This window comes from Sarcophilus harrisii, chromosome 1, assembly GCF_902635505.1.
Source record: "Sarcophilus harrisii chromosome 1, mSarHar1.11, whole genome shotgun sequence".
In the NCBI taxonomy this organism is placed as follows: Eukaryota; Metazoa; Chordata; class Mammalia; order Dasyuromorphia; family Dasyuridae; genus Sarcophilus; species Sarcophilus harrisii.
The window spans coordinates 214,660,350-214,677,536 of NC_045426.1; the positions used below are offsets into that span (position 1 = coordinate 214,660,350).

At 36.3% G+C, this 17,187-nt stretch overlaps 1 protein-coding gene across 1 annotated transcript; it reads left to right on the forward strand.

Annotated features, from left to right (window-relative positions):
* Positions 1–373: 373 nt before the first annotated feature.
* Positions 374–17,059, forward strand: XPA (XPA, DNA damage recognition and repair factor). Its single transcript, XM_003761369.4, has 6 exons — positions 374–738; positions 3,467–3,577; positions 9,830–9,935; positions 11,817–11,982; positions 13,727–13,844; positions 16,847–17,059. The coding sequence occupies exons 1-6, from the start codon at positions 567–569 to the stop codon at positions 16,993–16,995; spliced, it is 822 nt and encodes a 273-aa protein (XP_003761417.1). The 5' UTR covers positions 374–566; the 3' UTR covers positions 16,996–17,059.
* Positions 17,060–17,187: the final 128 nt, after the last annotated feature.

A 17,187-nucleotide genomic window follows, 5' to 3' on the forward strand; every position in this document is an offset into this window, starting at 1 on the left:
AACGAGTAGTATGTGCACGTACTTCCCAGCCCGATTGCGAGCACCCCAGCCCCCACTGCAGGAGCGCAGGCTCTCTGGGCGCGCTGACCATCAGGAGTGCCAGGGCGCCCCGCTTTACCTTCTCTCCCCCCTCCCCTCCCCGTGCAAGATCGCGCGCGCTCGCGGTACTTCCTCCGTTAGTGAGGACCCGAGTGCAAGTGCGCTGGGCTCGTGGTACTTCCCCGCCCCCACACCCTCTTTTCCCCACCGCATCAGTGCGTCTGGCGGCGGCGATTCCCCGAGCCAGACAACAGGCGCGCAAGCGCATTATGCTCTCTGTACTCCGTCACACAAGGCGTGGAACGCAAGCGCACTGGAGTCACCGTATTCCCCGCCCCACCGTCGGGGAACGCAGGCGCGCCGGGTCTCCCTTCCTCCCTCTCCCGAGTCACTGGCCGGCCCAGCTCTGGGGAGGCGTATTGGAAGCCGGCTTTGAAAGGCCAGCATTCGTTTCCCAAACTGGGGCCCGGGAGAGCTGAAGTGGGCGGGTTCCGGACCGTGGAACCGAGAGCGTGTCTGAGGCGGCCATGGAAGCGGAGGCGGGAGCGGGGCAATCCGGAGAGCCCGTCGAGCTCCCCGCGGCAGTGCGGGCGAAGATCGAGCGAAATCGGCAGCGAGCGCTGATGCTGCGCCAGGCCCGGCTGGCGGCGAGGCCGTACCCCGCGTCCGGGGCAGCGTCGGGGAGTGCTGGAGGTGCAGGTGCGCGCGCAGCCGGCTGGCACCGCCTTCTTTCCGACGCCTCTTCTCCCAGTGCAATTCACTAACGGAGACCTTTGATTTCCCGGGCTGCTGCTCTTCCCCGCATCAAGTCCTCCTTCCCCTTTTCATCATCTTGTCTTTCATCTTCCTCTTGTCCTTTTCCGAACCCACCGAGGCAAAGAATCCTGACCGTAGCTGTGGCTGGGAAAGGAGGAGACGCACTGGATTTAGGTGGAGGACTTGGGGTTGGACAGCTTATTTTGGGGTAAAGCACTGACCCCGGAGCCTCAGTTTCCTATTTTGTCAGATGAGATAGAATCACTTTGGAAATTTATTGGGCCCTAAAATACCCAATTCTTAAATCTTAGGTTTCCTGCACTCAATATTTATTAAGCGCCTACTATGTGCCAGACACTTTGCCAAGGAAGTGTTTGGGGTAATGGATAGTTAACTGGCCTCAAAACCAGAAAGACTTGGGTTCAAGTTCTCATTCTGACTCTTACTTTTCCTGTGACCCACGAAAGTCCTGCCACTTAGATCATAAATTGCAAAGGACTTGCTGACTTGAGAAGAGTAGAGTCTCCTCATCAGGTGTTCCCCCTAATGATAAAATCACAAATTTTGTCCTTATTCTCTTAAGCTGATTAGGAAAGTAATAATACAATTTTACTTTTACACTGACAACTTTTCTCAGAGTTGATGTGAATAAAGAATTTTGTTACTATAATGTAAGGTGACTCAGTAATAGTGGTTATCACATGGTAGTATCATTTTTTTCCCCTAAGGCAAAAATTAGAATTTGTTTAGACAAAGATTATTCATTCATGAACCTTTGTTAAAAAGATAGTTTTCTTGAAATGCAGATATTCTGCTTCTTTCATGTTTATAAATGACCCACTTAAAGAAAAATTAGTACATTGTTTGAAAATGTGAACCTAGAAATATTTTACAAAGCTTTCTCTTAAGTCTCAGAAGGATTTTCCTTTCTGTAAAATATGCTCAGGCAGTTTTTATATTACATTTGACATTGACTATATGTTACCTCATAAAGGATTCAGCTCTTTAGTGGAAGCTAGTTATTTTAATCCATTAAAGTTCTACTCTCAAACCCTACCATGGCATAGACGATTTTTGTTCTTAAAGACTGCTAGTCATTTTTCGTTCTCATTGGAAATGTTTTTGAGTATAGACGACTCATTGAATGTCAATGATTTCTGAATAGGTCTAAAGAAATTAGAAGGGCTTCATCACCAGATTGGACAGAGTATGATAATGAATTTTGATCAAAGTAACTCAGATTATTGAGTGTAGCAGAGTGGTAAACTTTGCCAGTGGTGAAAGTATTTATGTTAATGGAATCACAGATATTTGGAGACAAATTACAAAAATTGTAGGATTTAGGAGGGAAAAGGACTTTGGAAGTCATTTAAGTGGTTCTTAGAGCATCATCTAGCTCTGTATTCAACTTGCTGAGTGACCTCTTGGCCCATTTCTTCATCTTTCAAATGAAGAGATTAGGCTTCAGAGTTTCTTCCATTTTAAATATTCTATGTATTTTTAAGTTCATTTTCCTATTTAAACTTCACAACAATTCTGTGAGGTTGGCGGGGCAGATAACTCCTACATTTTAGAAATTATAAAAGTGGCTTTCAAAAAATTAAATGCATTGTCTGAGAGCCACATAGTTAATGAACAGTGGGACTAATCTGATATTTATACAGTATTCTCCATTCCACTGGAATACATTTTCAGTGGGTGGAAGATGGTTTGGACCAATATGTGCTTTTTGTGATTCTTATATATATGACTTCGTATACAGAAGCACAGGGATTTTGAAATGGAAGGAAACTTGAAGCTCCTCTAATCCAACCCTGATTTTATATATGAGGAAACTGAGCTTCAGAGAAGGTAATTGACTTGTCCAAGATCACACAGGTAATAAGTGGTAGATTAAGAATTCAAGCCCAGATCTTCTGAATCTAGATAACAGATAATCAAATGGGAAAAGATGTTGAAATATATTTATAACTAGGACAACTGATAGCCCCATTCATGCATGGTGCCTATGCATGGTCCCAAGATGTGAGTGAACAACAAATCAAATTGGTGTTTATTGAATGAGGCCATTTATTCCTGTTGTTCAGTTATCCATTCATGTTCAACTCTTCATGACTCCATGGACCATAGCATATTAAGTCCTTCTGTCCTCAGCTATCTGTCAGAGTTCATATTTGTTGTTTCCATAATACATAAAATGTCAATCCATTTCAACTTCTGCAATCCCCTTTTCCTTTTAACTTTAATCTTTCCCAATAGCAGGGTCTTTTCCAGTAAGTCCTAATTGTTATTTGACCAAAATATTTAAACTTCAGTTTATCTCATTCTGTGTTGGATCTCCAGCAGCCACTGTTAGGTGACTCCCATATATTCCAACAGCTCTCCTGTGTATTCCAACATAACCTAAATTTCTTTGAGAATTGACTGCTTTGGTCTCCCTGCTGACCAAGGGACTCTCATCTTTTCCTAATCCCATTATTTTATAGGTGAAGAAATCAAGACCCAGCAATTTGCTGCAAGTCATGTAGCTGGGTGCTAGGCAGTGCCTGGTGTAATAGTATAGAATCCAGCTGTTGGAAGAAGCCTTAAAAGGAAGCTCCTTCAGTTTATTATGTCAGTATGTAAATTTCCTTAGCAGTTTAGCTATTAACATCTTATTTACATTTTTCAGGCATTAATAATGTGAAATCAGCACCAAAGATAATTGATACAGGAGGAGGTTTCTTTTTAGAAGAGGAAGAAGAAGAGGAGCACAAAATTGACAAAGTTGTACATAAACCAGGTAAAATTTGAGCTTTTAATAAAATGGGTATCTTAGTTATTTGGAGATAATTCATATATAGAACTGTTATTGTTATAGGGGATTATAAATATGTAAAATAATATTATTAGCTAAAGTGACTTTAGCTCTCTATGCATCTGTATCACATATACAATGTGCTCACCAGTAGAAATGATCCTAATCCACAAGGGCTTAAAGGATAAGCCTGGGATGGTTTTATTGCTGGGAACATTTCAAAAACTTCTTGGTAGCAGAGTGCTTTTCAAGGACCTGATTAACGAAGTACAGAACAGCTCATCACCAGCTGGCTGGCTACTTGGTGATTAATTCTTTGACCCTGATGAAAAATACAACATAGTCTTTTGCTGCTGGAGCATTCAGTGTATGTAGGGCCATTGAATTATTCTGCCGTTTCTAGTAGGCAGTGTAGGCTGATCCATATCTCTTCTCATAGAATTTTAGACCTGGAAGAAATTGAAAAATCATTTGATTTAATTCATATTACAAATGAAGAAACTGAGCCAAAAAGGCTGCTGGATACCTGATATATGTCCTAGGATCATAGACTTGCAGAATTAGAAGGAACCTTAGAGGTAATTTAGTACAATCCTCTGCAAATTCCTTGCTAAAAGAATACATAGCATTTCACTAATCATTTCATTGACAATCAGGCAAAGGAAGTTAGCTTGGTATGACTTGTTAGTAAATCCATTCATATTCCAAGTAATTTCCCTTCTGTCTTCCTCTTCTTTGTAATCTTCCTCTTCTTCCTTTTCTTCTCTCCTCATTAAAACATTTTTGGTACAAATGCTGTAACAAACAGAAAAATACAATGCCTTATCCTGTTCCTGCATATTTTTGATCTTTTTGATCCAATTTCCCTATTTTGAAAGCTTTTTTTCCATTCTAGAAAGCTTTTTTCATTCTTCAAAGCTTGGAGATTGAAAATTTGGAATGGCAGCAATTAAAACTGTTTTAAGTTGTTATAAATCAATTTTATATCCAGACAGTCATGGGTAGAAATTCAGCGAGTGATAATGGTTTATTGCTTGATTTTTTTTTTTTTTCAGGATCTTTTAAGATCTTTATTTCTAGTTTGGGGACTTTTATCTATCAATTCATGAAAGATAGTGAACAGCTGATAAATAATTCTAGCTACCAGATCATATCTTTTTTTTTTTTTTTTTATTTAATAGCCTTTTATTTACAGGATATATACATGGGTAACTTTACAGCATTAACAATTGCCAAACCTCTTGTTCCAATTTTTCACCTCTTACCTCACCCCACCCCCTCCCCTAGATGGCAGGATGACCAGTAGATGTTAAATATATTAAAATATAACTTAGATACACAATAAGTATACATGACCAAAACATTATTTTGCTGTACAAAAAGAATCAGGCTCTGAATTATTGTACAATTAGCTTGTGAAGGAAATCAAAAATGCATGTGTGCATAAATATAGGGATTGGGAATTTAATGTAATGGTTTTTAGTCATCTCCCAGAGTTCTTTTTCTGGGCATAGCTAGTTCAGTTCATTACTGCTCCATTAGAAATGATTTGGTTGATCTCGTTGCTGAGGATGGCCTGATCCATCAGAACTGGTCATCATCTAGTATTGTTGTTGAAGTATATAATGATCTCCTGGTCCTGCTCATTTCACTTAGCATCAGTTCGTGTAAGTCTCTCCAGGCCTTTCTGAAATCATCCTGTTGGTCATTTCTTACAGAACAGTAATATTCCATAATTTTCATATACCACAATTTATTCAGCCATTCTCCAACTGATGGACATCCATTCAGTTTCCAGTTTCTAGCCACTACAAAAAGGGCTGCCACAAACATTCGTGCACATACAGGTCCCTTTCCCTTCTTTATAATCTCTTTGGGATATAATCCCAGTAGTAACACTGCTGGATCAAAGGGTATGCACTGTTTGATAACTTTTTGAGCATAGTTCCAAACTACTCTCCAAAATGGTTGGATTCGTTCACAACTCCACCAACAATGCATCAATGTCCCAGTTTTCCCGCATCCCTCCAACAATCATCATTATTTTTCCTGTCATCTTAGCCAATCTGACAGGTGTGTAGTGGTATCTTAGAGTTGTCTTAATTTGCATTTCTCTGATTAATAATGACTTGGAGCATCTTTTCATATGACTAGAAATAGTTTCAATTTCTTCATTTGAGAATTGTCTGTTCATATCCTTTGACCATTTTTCAATTGGAGAATGGCTTGATTTTTTATAAATTAGAGTTAATTCTCTATATATTTTGGAAATGAGGCCTTTATCAGAACCTTTGACTGTAAAAATATTTTCCCAGTTTATTTCTTCCCTTCTAATCTTGTCTGCATTAGTTTTGTTTGTACAAAAACTTTTCAGTTTGGTATAATCGAAATTTTCTATTTTGTGATCAGTAATGATCTCTAGTTCTGCTTTGGTCATAAAGACCTTCCCCTTCCACAGGTCTGAGAGGTAAACTATCCTATGTTCCTCTAATTTATTAATAATTCCATTCTTTATGCCTAGGTCATGAACCCATTTTGACCTTATCTTGGTGTACGGCGTTAAGTATGGATCAATGCCTAGTTTCTGCCATATTAGTTTCCAATTTTCCCAGCAATTTTTATCAAACAGTAAGTTCTTATCCCAAAAGCTGGGAACTTTGGGTTTGTCAAAGACTAGGTTGCTATATTTGTTGACTGTTTTATCCCTTGAACCTAATCTATTCCACTGATCAACTAATCTATTCCTTAGCCAATACCAAATAGTTTTGGTAACTGCTGCTCTATAATATAATTTTAGATCTGGTACAGCTAAGCCACCATCATTTGATTTTTTTTTCATTAATTCCCTTGAAATTCTTGACCTTTTGTTTTTCCATATGAACTTTGTTGTTATTTGTTCTAGGTCATTAAAATAGTTTTTGGGAGTCTGATTGGTATAGCGCTAAATAAATAGATTAGTTTAGGTAATATTGTCATCTTTATTATATTTGCTCGCCCTATCCAAGAGCATTTAATATTTTTCCAATTGGTTAGATCAGACTTAATTTGTGTGAAAAGTGGTCTGTAATTTTGCTCATAAAGTTTCTGATTTTCCCTTGGCAGATAGATTCCTAAATATTTTATATTATCAGTAGTTACTTTAAATGGAATTTCTCTTTACCAGATCATATCTTGCTAAGTATTTGCTAGGTTCTAAATTTCTGTAACCTGCAGTGAAGTGTTATATTCTTTCCAACTTTTCCTTACATAATCTACATTGATCAAGTTCCTCGTTCCTTCTTTAGTTCTTGGTAGCAACAATTATCTTCATTCCCATCAAAAAATTGCCCTATAACATCCATGCATGAATTAGGCACTGTGTTGTCAATCTATTGTTGCCTATGGTCATGTGGTCATTGCTTATAGAGGGGTCTTTTGATTACATTCTTAAATATTAGTCACTTTCATAGATTTCTTCTGACTAATGTAATGGTGGGTACCTGATAGTTTTTTTTTCCTTCACTATTGCTCAATGATGTAATGTCTATCTTCTCATTTCAGAAATATTTCTGTATGCTTTTAAATCAGTTTGTCATTTGTCTAGCAATGTGATCAGTATCCCTCCTTTTTTTTTTTTTTTTTTTTTGTATTTAAGTGTTAATCTTGCTATGGCTCCCTTTAGGTAATAGATCTGATGTTTTGTTAATATTATATGAGAGTGTGAGAGTTATTTTCCAGAAGTATTATATTTTATTATTTTACAGTTTCAAAAGTGTACACCAAGAATGGTATTGGCATAGGTGTAAATTGATTTAATTGTTTTTCTCATTCAGCTTTGATTTCAGATTCTATAAATATTTTACATATTCAGCTACGATCTGTGTCTCCTCCTTGGTATCCTTATGTTCAGTGTGATTTCCTTGGAGAAGTATTTCCTTCATCCATTGGTTCTATCTGTAACCTCTAATTCAAGCTTGAAGGCTTCAGTCTCTATTTTTTTTACTTGGTGTATTGTATCATTGGTAAAAGATTCTACAAGTCGAAGGAATTGTTTAATCTGTTTTTTGGTGGAATCATATAATTTGTTGTTATCCATACACACTGGCAGGTTAATAAAATATTTTGGTTTGATTCTTTTAACATGGAAACCATGCTAAGCAGAACTTTAATTTGCTTAAGTTGTCCTAAAATGCCATATTTTATATAATATTTGATTTTATGTTAGAGACATAGTTTAAATAGACATCAAATACATGCTAAGTCTTTTCATTATAGTTGAATCTATTGTCTATATATGTAGTATGTGAAAAAAAGATATGAATGTGGGACTTAAAGAACTTGAAATAATCAAAAAAGATAATGGTTTTCAGGCAGCTTTTTCATTTAACCTCTGAATTGATAATAAAGTAGCTTTTTATATCCCAGGAGCTTTTGAGCACACCTCTTTTGCTCTTTAACTAATACATTGTTTTATTGTAGTTACAATTTATGTGTGTGAGTGTGTTTGTGCTGCAAGATGTGAATACTTTGTATAAACTACATAAATAAACAATCCTTGAACTAGATTTGGAGGGATCACTAGTGTTCTCATCCTTTGGCAATAGATATGTGATACCTTCTATTAAGAAAGATGGGATCAGGCTTACATCGGAGAGGAAGCTGCTAAAGTGTCCTGCTATTAATTCATGCAGCACTAAAGCATTTGAGCCAAAAGTTATGGATCTTGTCCAGCCCTGCTGCCTGCTACTTTCCAGTTTTGCAGAGGATAGCGTTTGTCATCTCCCTTGAAGTAAGTGTTTGTGAAAGAGGGTATATGTGAGATATGTTACATACCAGAAGTAGTTTTTTCATGCTGGCAGGGGTGCTACACCATTCAGTGGTATTGCTAGAGCCCAGATGGCCAGTGTTTTAGGGTCAAGTAGTAGTCACCTGGTTTCTGGATGGCTTTCCTTCTTTGCAAAGGAAGTTAGATTAGATGACTTCCAAATAGCCTTTCAGTTTTGTTTTATCATTAAAAGGGTATAATGGATTCTGTCAACTTTTAACAGTATCTCCCCTTTGCAGTTCATGACTGCATATGAAACAACAATGGATCCCATACATATTTGGGGATGGGGGAAGATGTTGGAAGGTTTTGATATTTTCTACAATTTGGAAAGAGTAGAAAAATCCTTTGAGTTTTTTTTTTTTAACTTAACAAAACTGAGCAAAATTCAAATGATTCTGTTTATGTCTAAGTTCTGACTCCTTTTAAACCATTTTCTTCTTTTATCAGAAAATCAAGTTTACTGTATCTTTTAGAAAATAGCTGAAGTTGTCTAAGTGGATAGATTTTCATCTTTTGCCAGCTCCTTTCATTGCCCTTTTTTTAATTTTTTTTTTTAAGATCCTTCTCATTCTTAGGCTGAATTGCTTCAAATTCTTTCTGTTTGGGCTTCTGTCTCCAGGCTTCTTCTGGTCTGTCCTCATGACACTTGTTTTAATCATGCCTATACTTTGCTCCAGAATCTTCCTAAGAACATAGTTTTAGGGCTTGAAAAAGCATTAGAATTCTGGCCCCTCTCCAACATCAAACACCCCTCCTTCCCTCCTTTTCTGTTGGTTGGGAAACAAGCAAGACAACTTGAAATGTCTAAAGTGAATTCTTAGATAGTTATCACTGATTCTAAGACCAGCAGTGTATCCACCATGCCTTATTACCTCTCCTTTTTGGCAATTTTTTTATTTCAGTGAGGGTCCCCAATGTTTTTCTGAGAAGATATAATTCATTTCCCCACATTTCTTAGATTATGGAGATTGGGAATAGTGAATTGAGAAGAACAGGAGGCTCGATAAAGTGGTGCTAGCAATCTCGGTCCTGGACTCTTAAAGGCTAGCTAGTAAACTACAAACTTTAGTACGCCTTAGGATTGACAAGGCTTTGACTACTTATTTGAGGACCAGACAAACTAAATAGGGAAAACTGACTACCTAAATTTTTGTTGTTTTTTTTTGCAACTCGGAAAGAACCGAGATCTGTTTTTGATATAAGGTAATATCCTTGCAGATCCAAGTACATTTTTTTTTTTTAATGTGTACTAAATTTCTTATACTGTTTAATTCAGATAAGTGAAATATGTATTCTCTGGGATTTTACTGAAGTAGAATACTATCAAGATCTTCTGGCTAAACAAATGGTAAAAAACTGTGAGAATATTGGGAGATGCATAGATCATCCAAAGAAAGTCTAACTAAAAGATTTATTCCTCTTTTCCTTAGGGCCTGTTCTAGAATGTGATTATGCAATTTGTGAAGAATGTGGGAAAGAGTTTATGGATTCTTACCTCATCAACCACTTTGATTTGGCAACTTGTGATAATTGCAGGTATTATCCATGTTTCATTTCCTGTATTAGGCATTTATTCTTATTTTTAAAAATATTTAAAGAAATTTTAAAAAGTTTTCCATTCAATATGACTGAAGGCTTTTTAATCCAGATGAGGAAATTTCAATGATAGTTAAAACTTTTGTTCTTTAGAAAATATTTTAAAAGTATATGTTTCTTGTAATACTGATTTTAAATTTTTATTACTCTTTTGGGTTTTACATCACTTTCATTTCTGAGTATGTCCTAAATATCTGACAAATTTTTGTTTTTTGTTTTGTTCCCAAGGCTACTTAAAGTCACTTAAGGGAAGGTGTGCCCTTTTCTTTTCTTTCTTTTCTTTTTTTAAAATTTTTTATGCAGTGTCACAAGATGGTGCAGTTGGTAGAGTGCTCTTGGTGTCAGGCTTACCTTAGTTTGAATCTTATCTCAGAGGCTTACCTAGCTCTGTGACTCTGTCCCAGTCTTATAGATTAACTGAGGTTAACCTCTTATTTGCCTCACTTTATTCATCTGTAAATTGAGAGTGATAGCATTTCATTCATTGTTGTCTTTTGTAATTGAAGAGAACCAAAATGACATAACAGTATCAGTTAAGTGGGAAAGAGATGTCTCTAAATTTGTGCATCTCATGTTTTTTTTTTTTTTTGAGCTGCTGCAGCACAGAGCACAGTACTTTCTTTGATGTGGTTATGCTATCCTGAGTGGTGCCAGTGTTTTCCATATCTTACAATTGATACCAGTGTTCTTCAGAGACCTTGAAAGTGTCCTTGTATTGCTTCTTCTGAGCTCCGTGTAAACACTTGTCTTCTGTGAGCTCTACATAAAATAGTCTTATTTTACATGTATTTAGGCAAATGTAAGTTTGACATTTGAACAATATGACCAGTCTATTGGTCTTGTGCTCTCTGTAATTAGTTTGAATACTTGGCAGTTTAGTTCAACACAGGATTTCAGTATGCAGTCCCTTATTTTGGCAGATAATCTTCAGAATCTTCCTAAAACCAAATAGAAGTGGTTCAGTTTTCTGGCATGGTATTGGTGGAATGGCCAGGTTTCACAGGCATACAATGAGGTCGGCATAGGAGCTTTGTAGACCTACAGGTTGGTAGATAATCTAGTACTTCTTCTCTTCCACGCTTTCCTGTATAGCCTCCCAAACATTGAGCTAGTTCTGAATCAACCTCTTTACCTATGTGGCCAACCCTGGAAAGTATACTGCCAAGGCATCTACCTTCTAGGGTTGTAGTGAAGATCAGATACTATAATACATGTAAAGAACTTTGCATACTTCAAGCTCAGTGTAAGTACTAGCACTGTTATTATTTAAACCTGAAATTGAGTCTAGCAAGTGCTGATGTCCTTCTCCTTTTAGTGCCATACAGCCACATAAACTATCTCCAGAAAAATCACATTTTGATAGGAACATTTGTGAGATAGAATGATAGAACTAATAAGGTCCCTTCCTGTTCTAAATTCTATAATGTGGAAGTTTTGGCCTTTTGTATTTAACTGATTCTTTGTGGTTAGTGATTTTTTTTTACTTTTAATTTTAGAGGCATGTGGTCCTAAACATTGTTGACATAATGAGAATCTTCTCAGTCAGAAGGTCCTTGCTGCTGCAACTCCTAGCTTTGAGAAGCTGAATGACTCACTTCTTTTGTCATTGCAGTGTGATTGTCTTAAAGATATGTAAATTACAAAATATTTTTTGCTTCTGAAGTTTCATTATTTTAAATTGAACTGATAATGTAAATGGCATTTAGAATTACCTCATCTTTGTTATTCTTTGCTAGAGGGTGCTGACTGTTTCTGTAGCTATTTGAATAGTGAGGCCTAAGACCATGTTTGACATAGCAGACTTTTTTGAATCTTTTTCAGAGATGCTGATGGTAAACACAAGCTTATAACTAAAACAGAAGCAAAACAACAGTACCTCTTGAAAGATTGTGATTTAGAAAAAAGAGAACCAGTGCTTAAATTTATTGTAAAAAAGAATCCTCATCATTCACAGTGGGGTGATATGAAACTTTACTTAAGACTGCAGGTATGGAAAGATCACTTTCATGATTAATACTCTCTTGGTTCAGTTTTGGATTAAACTGATCCAGCTGTCCATAAAAGTTTAACAAAATTGTCTTTTTTTTTTTTCTTTTTAAGAAGAAAATCATGTCATCTGAAAGGATTATTAATATTGCATAAAGTCTTATTTAAAGACTTTCTTTAGTGTTAGTGAGAAATAGCCAGAGAACCTTGCCACTTATTCGAATGGTCTCTATCATCAAGAGCACAAACATATCAAATAATTGGTCCCAGTTATGGGTAACCTCTAATCCAGGGGTCCTCAAACTACAGCCACGGCCAGATGCGGCAGCTGAGGACGATTATCCCCTTCACCCAGGGCTATGAAGTTTCTTTATTTAAAGGCCCACAAAACAAAGTTTTTGTTTTTATTATAGTCCAGTGAGGGACTGTGAACTGGCCCCCCATTTAAAAAGTTTGAGGACCTCTGCTCTAATCACTTTTATACAAAGATCCAAAGAGTAACTACTGGTGTTTAAAATCTCTGCTTTAAAGATAGTCTCTTGGCTTCAGAGGGGCTGAAAAACTTTCAGAGTTTTAAACTAGGGCAGTTTTGTAAACCATTATTAGTTGACAAACCAGATTAGGGAAGATATATGGAAGAAGATAATAGAGTAAGATTCCTCCATACAGAATATGATGTTCAGCAAGTTTGCTCTGTCATGGATCAGCTTTTTATTTATTCTGTACCAAGAATCCAAAGTTTCCTTAAAGGTCCCCAAAACTTTTTTCCCTTATAGCTAGGGTAGGCACAGGGTGGAATATGTGTGATTGATATGGCATGATTTCCCCTTATCTCCCCCCCTTTCTTCTTAGGAGCATGTATTAGAATGTGAGAGACATTAAAAATCATCTAGCCCAATCGCCCTATTTTATTAATTTCCTGATATAATTTCATTAAAGCCTTGTACAGTAATTCCTTTTACATTACTACTCATTGAGGTTTTGGGTTTGATATATGGGAATTTTGGTGGAATTTTGCAAAAGCTGCAGATAAAACAAGAAAAGACTAGTAGATGTCACAGAAAAAAATGTAGAAACTTTAAAAATGCATAAAATGTGTTTTTAGTATTGCATATTATCAACATATTTTATCTTTTAATACCATTATGATTCAGGCTCTTAGGAAGGGCCCAAAAATTTTATGCAGGTTTTCCAGATCACAGGAGTACTGTAACCCTACTCCCCCCCCCCCCCCCCAAATGTGGAAATGATAGCAATATATTTCTAATCATTTGCCAAAATATGCCCTCTGTCTTCTCCCTTTAAACAAAAAAAAGTTATATGATTGATAATGTGTATAGCATTCTGCTTCGGTAGCTTCCTGTCCTCAACAAAAGAGGAAGTCTGTTTCATCATCTACCTTCTGATTTAATTCCCTTATTTTACAAAGGAAGAAATTCCAACCCAGAAAAGCTAAATGGTCTACCAGAAGTTACACAGCCACAGTACAATGAAACTAAAATTGGAACCCATTTCCAAATGCAGGGCACTTTTCTTTTGCATCATTATTTTAAAGCCATTTTTAAGGTTAACATTGCTTATATTATTGAAAGACCGAATAATTTTCATTTAGCTCAATTTCAATAAAAGCTCAATTTTCTTATTGCAAAAGACTTAGAACATCACATTCATCTCTTTGGAACCTGTAAAGTTTGCTTTACTTTGTAATAGTTATGCAAAAATTTTCTTGATTCATTGACCTGCAGGTTATAAAGAGGGCTCTTGAAGTTTGGGGTAGCGAAGAAGCCCTAGAAGAAGCAAAGGAAGTTCGACAGGAAAACCGGGAGAAAATGAAGCAGAAAAAATTTGATAAAAAAGTAAAAGGTGAGATGCTAGGGTTCAGCCCATGAAAGGCTCCTTTTTCAAAGGTTTGCCAAACTTATAACTGCTTATGGGGGGGGGGGGGCGCGGAGAGACAGAGGGAGACTATTGGAAATGACTTTGTCAATAACAGAGAAATTGTTTAAAGTAGCATTTACTGTGGGGTAATGGGTTCATAGTGCTGTTTTGCTTTGTTTTTGGAAACCATTTAAAAGCAGATCATGCTTTTTTGTTGGATATTAGATTTAAATTGTGTTCCTGGAAAGCAAAGATAATTACTCTCTAAAATAACTGAAATAGGCATAGGATTTTAGAGCTGAAAGGAACCTCAATAACCATTTAGTCTAAGCTTGAGCTGGATGGACCACGTTCATAAATCCACAACAGGAAGGGACCTTAAGGACCATCTAGGCCCAGAGAGGTTGACTTTTCAATAGTTACATTGGGAGCTGCTGGTATAGAATCAAACCCATATTATCTGATTCTGGTGCATATTCTTTTGGTCCAAGTAAGTTTAAGTTGATGGTTCCCTCCCCCTTTCTCCCCCCCCCCCCCCCCCCCCGATGTTCCCTTTAATCTCTGGACATTCAGAATTATTTCATGAGTATTAAAAAAAAGATAGCTGTTACACATTTTAATGAGATTCTAATGAAGAAGGAAAACAATAAATAGCTTTGGCCTTGGACTTGGGAGACCCAAATTTGAATCTCATTTTAGATACTAGCTAGGTGATCTTGCTTTCTTCCTCCTCTCTTCACGTTGGGCCCTTCTGCAAACCCTGAGTATAGGCAATAAGAAATCAAATTGCTTTGCTACCAGTTTATTAATTTCAGAGATGAATTAATAAAGGTGGAGAAATGCATATTGTTGAAGAGAAAGCATAAGCTGGTTTTTCTCTCAGTACTGCTACTGTAATAAGCTACTAGCATGTTGGATGCTGCTACTTTTTTAATTTGGTTAGACTTCCCTTAGAGGTCCTCTTTCTTCTCTGTGCTTTTTCAATTAAAAAAAAAATTCAAAAATAGTTTTATAATTAACATAAACAATGTTTTACATAGTAGTTTAATGAATGGTTAATAAACATTAAGAATACTCTTAGAAGTACTTTGGTATAACACTTTACATAGTAGGTTAGCCCTTTTATATAATAACAACTCTATGAAGGTAGTGCAAAAAACTATCATCTCTGTTCAGATTGAGAAAATTATGATTAGAGTGGTTATATGATTGCTAGCAAATGGTTGAGCCTGTATTCAAATCAGAGTTTCTGGTTTGAATTGATTTTTAAAAATTTTTTTTGAGCAGTACCTTTTTAAATGTTTACTTGTTAACAAACATTATTTTGGGCATCAAAGTAGTGCTGAGTGATAGTGCTGGGCCTACAGTCAGGAAAACCCGAGTTCAAATGTGGTCTCAAATGCTTACAAACTGTGATCCTGGGTAAGTCACTTCACCTTGCTTGCCTCAGGAAATGGCAAACTAGTATCTGCCAAGAATGGGTTCACCAAGTTTTAGCCTTTCATGATTCTTCTCTGAGCCTTATGAACCTTCATTGGAATCAGTCCTCTTCTGGGATAGCTTAAACTCTATAGATTATCAAGTCTTTGCTGTTTTGTGGCCCCTTTTTTTGCCCTTTGGAATATCTAGGCTTGTATAATTGTGCTTTGGTTTCTCTTGATGAAATCCAACTTTTTTGAATTAAAGACTTCCTTGTTAAGATAAGATTTTTATTGATAGTTGTAAAGACTTAGGGGGAAAAAATGAGAAAAATATTTTAAGGTTCCTGATAGGAAACATTGTGAAATTTTGAATTGTATATTTTTAAATGAATATATTTAAAATAAAGCATTAATTATATTATGGATTTTGAGATTTTATTGTTAATCACTTTGTAAACAGGGTCAAGGTGCGAGGTGCAAAGTCTTTGGAAAATTTTTCTTGGTTCTTCTGTAGTGTCCTACTTCTCAATGTTACTGAAAAGCAAATTAGCCATTGCTTTTCATTCTGTGGTACTAACAAGTAGCTACTTATCTTCCATACTGCTTAATATTCTCATACAACCAATTGGTAAAGCAAACAAATATTTTATCCTTCTCTGGAGGATTTATGAGAAGTCGAGGATAAAAATTACTTAGAATCAAGGGTGGAGAGGTGGGATTTACACCAAGTACCTACAGTGATAAGATCTTGTTTCCACTGAAGATGTCTTTTTCCACAGAGATGGGATTTTTAAAACATTTGTGAATAGAACAGTGTTTTAAAATAAAAAGTTTTGTGGAAGAAACCTCTCGGGATTGTAGTAGGCAACATGATATAGTATAGGCATTTAGTAAGGGGAGGTGTCTGAATTAAATATATAAATAATTTCAATATAACTGGGTTTCCTTTGTGCATTTGATAACTTACTCTGACCCAACATGCCTCCCTTTTGATGATTCATTTCAACCTGTTGACATTTTCACCTCCCTTATCTGTAAAATGGGAATACATACCTTTTTCTAACCTCAGATGATTTCTGCGAGGATCAGATGAAATGACAGAAATGAAAGTGTTCTTCAAAGGGCAGTGGCAGTGTTTTAAGTTTATAGTCACATAACATGTCTGAGGCCAAACTTGAAATTGGTTGTCCTGACTCTATAGTTGCTCCTGTATTCAGTAGCCCACACTTTTCCTTTCTTGTTAAACATGTTAAGTTCTCATTAACAAAACATTTATGAAATGAGCTAAGATTAGATGATTTCTAAGGTTCTTGCCAATGTTGACATTACAGAATTATGAACTTGTCAATGGATGCCCACCCCACCATTTCCATCTCGCCTCATTTTTACATTTCAGACCCTAACATTCCTTCAAATTAAAGGGCAATCATGAATTCTTGTTAAAGCTACTTCAAACTTGTGTCAACTTTATACAGCTTTGACTGTTTGTTTTAAATTGCAAGATTATTTAAACCTTAAGTATAAATTGGCATTTGCAGATATTCTTACCATGTTTTGATATTTTAGAATTACGCAGAGCTGTAAGAAGCAGTGTATGGAAAAAAGAAACTACTATTCACCAGCACGAGTATGGAGCAGAAGAAAGCATTGAAGAAGACATGTACCAGAAGACTTGTACAATCTGTGGCCATCAATTGACTTATGAAAAAATGTAATCTGAGTTTTAAGCTAACCATTTTGAAATTTTATATTTAAATAAAGAAAATTTTAATGATTAAATAACATGAAGTGGTTTCAGTTTTCTGTTAGCAAGCACTGATTTTTACATATATATGGGCATTAATAGACACTTGTGGTTAGAAGCAAGTTAACTTATTTTCATCATGCAGTGTGGGGTGAATCCAAAA

What these genes read in the sequence shown, in the direction of transcription:
- XPA (XM_003761369.4), top strand. Translation starts at nt 567, where the DNA reads ATGGAAGCGGAGGCGGGAGCGGGGCAATCCGGAGAGCCCGTCGAGCTC. An exon ending in AACTTTACTTAAGACTGCAG is followed by an intron (nt 11,983 to 13,726) that starts GTATGGAAAGAT and finishes ATTGACCTGCAG; the next exon opens with GTTATAAAGAGGGCTCTTGA. An exon ending in ATTTGATAAAAAAGTAAAAG is followed by an intron (nt 13,845 to 16,846) that starts GTGAGATGCTAG and finishes TTGATATTTTAG; the next exon opens with AATTACGCAGAGCTGTAAGA.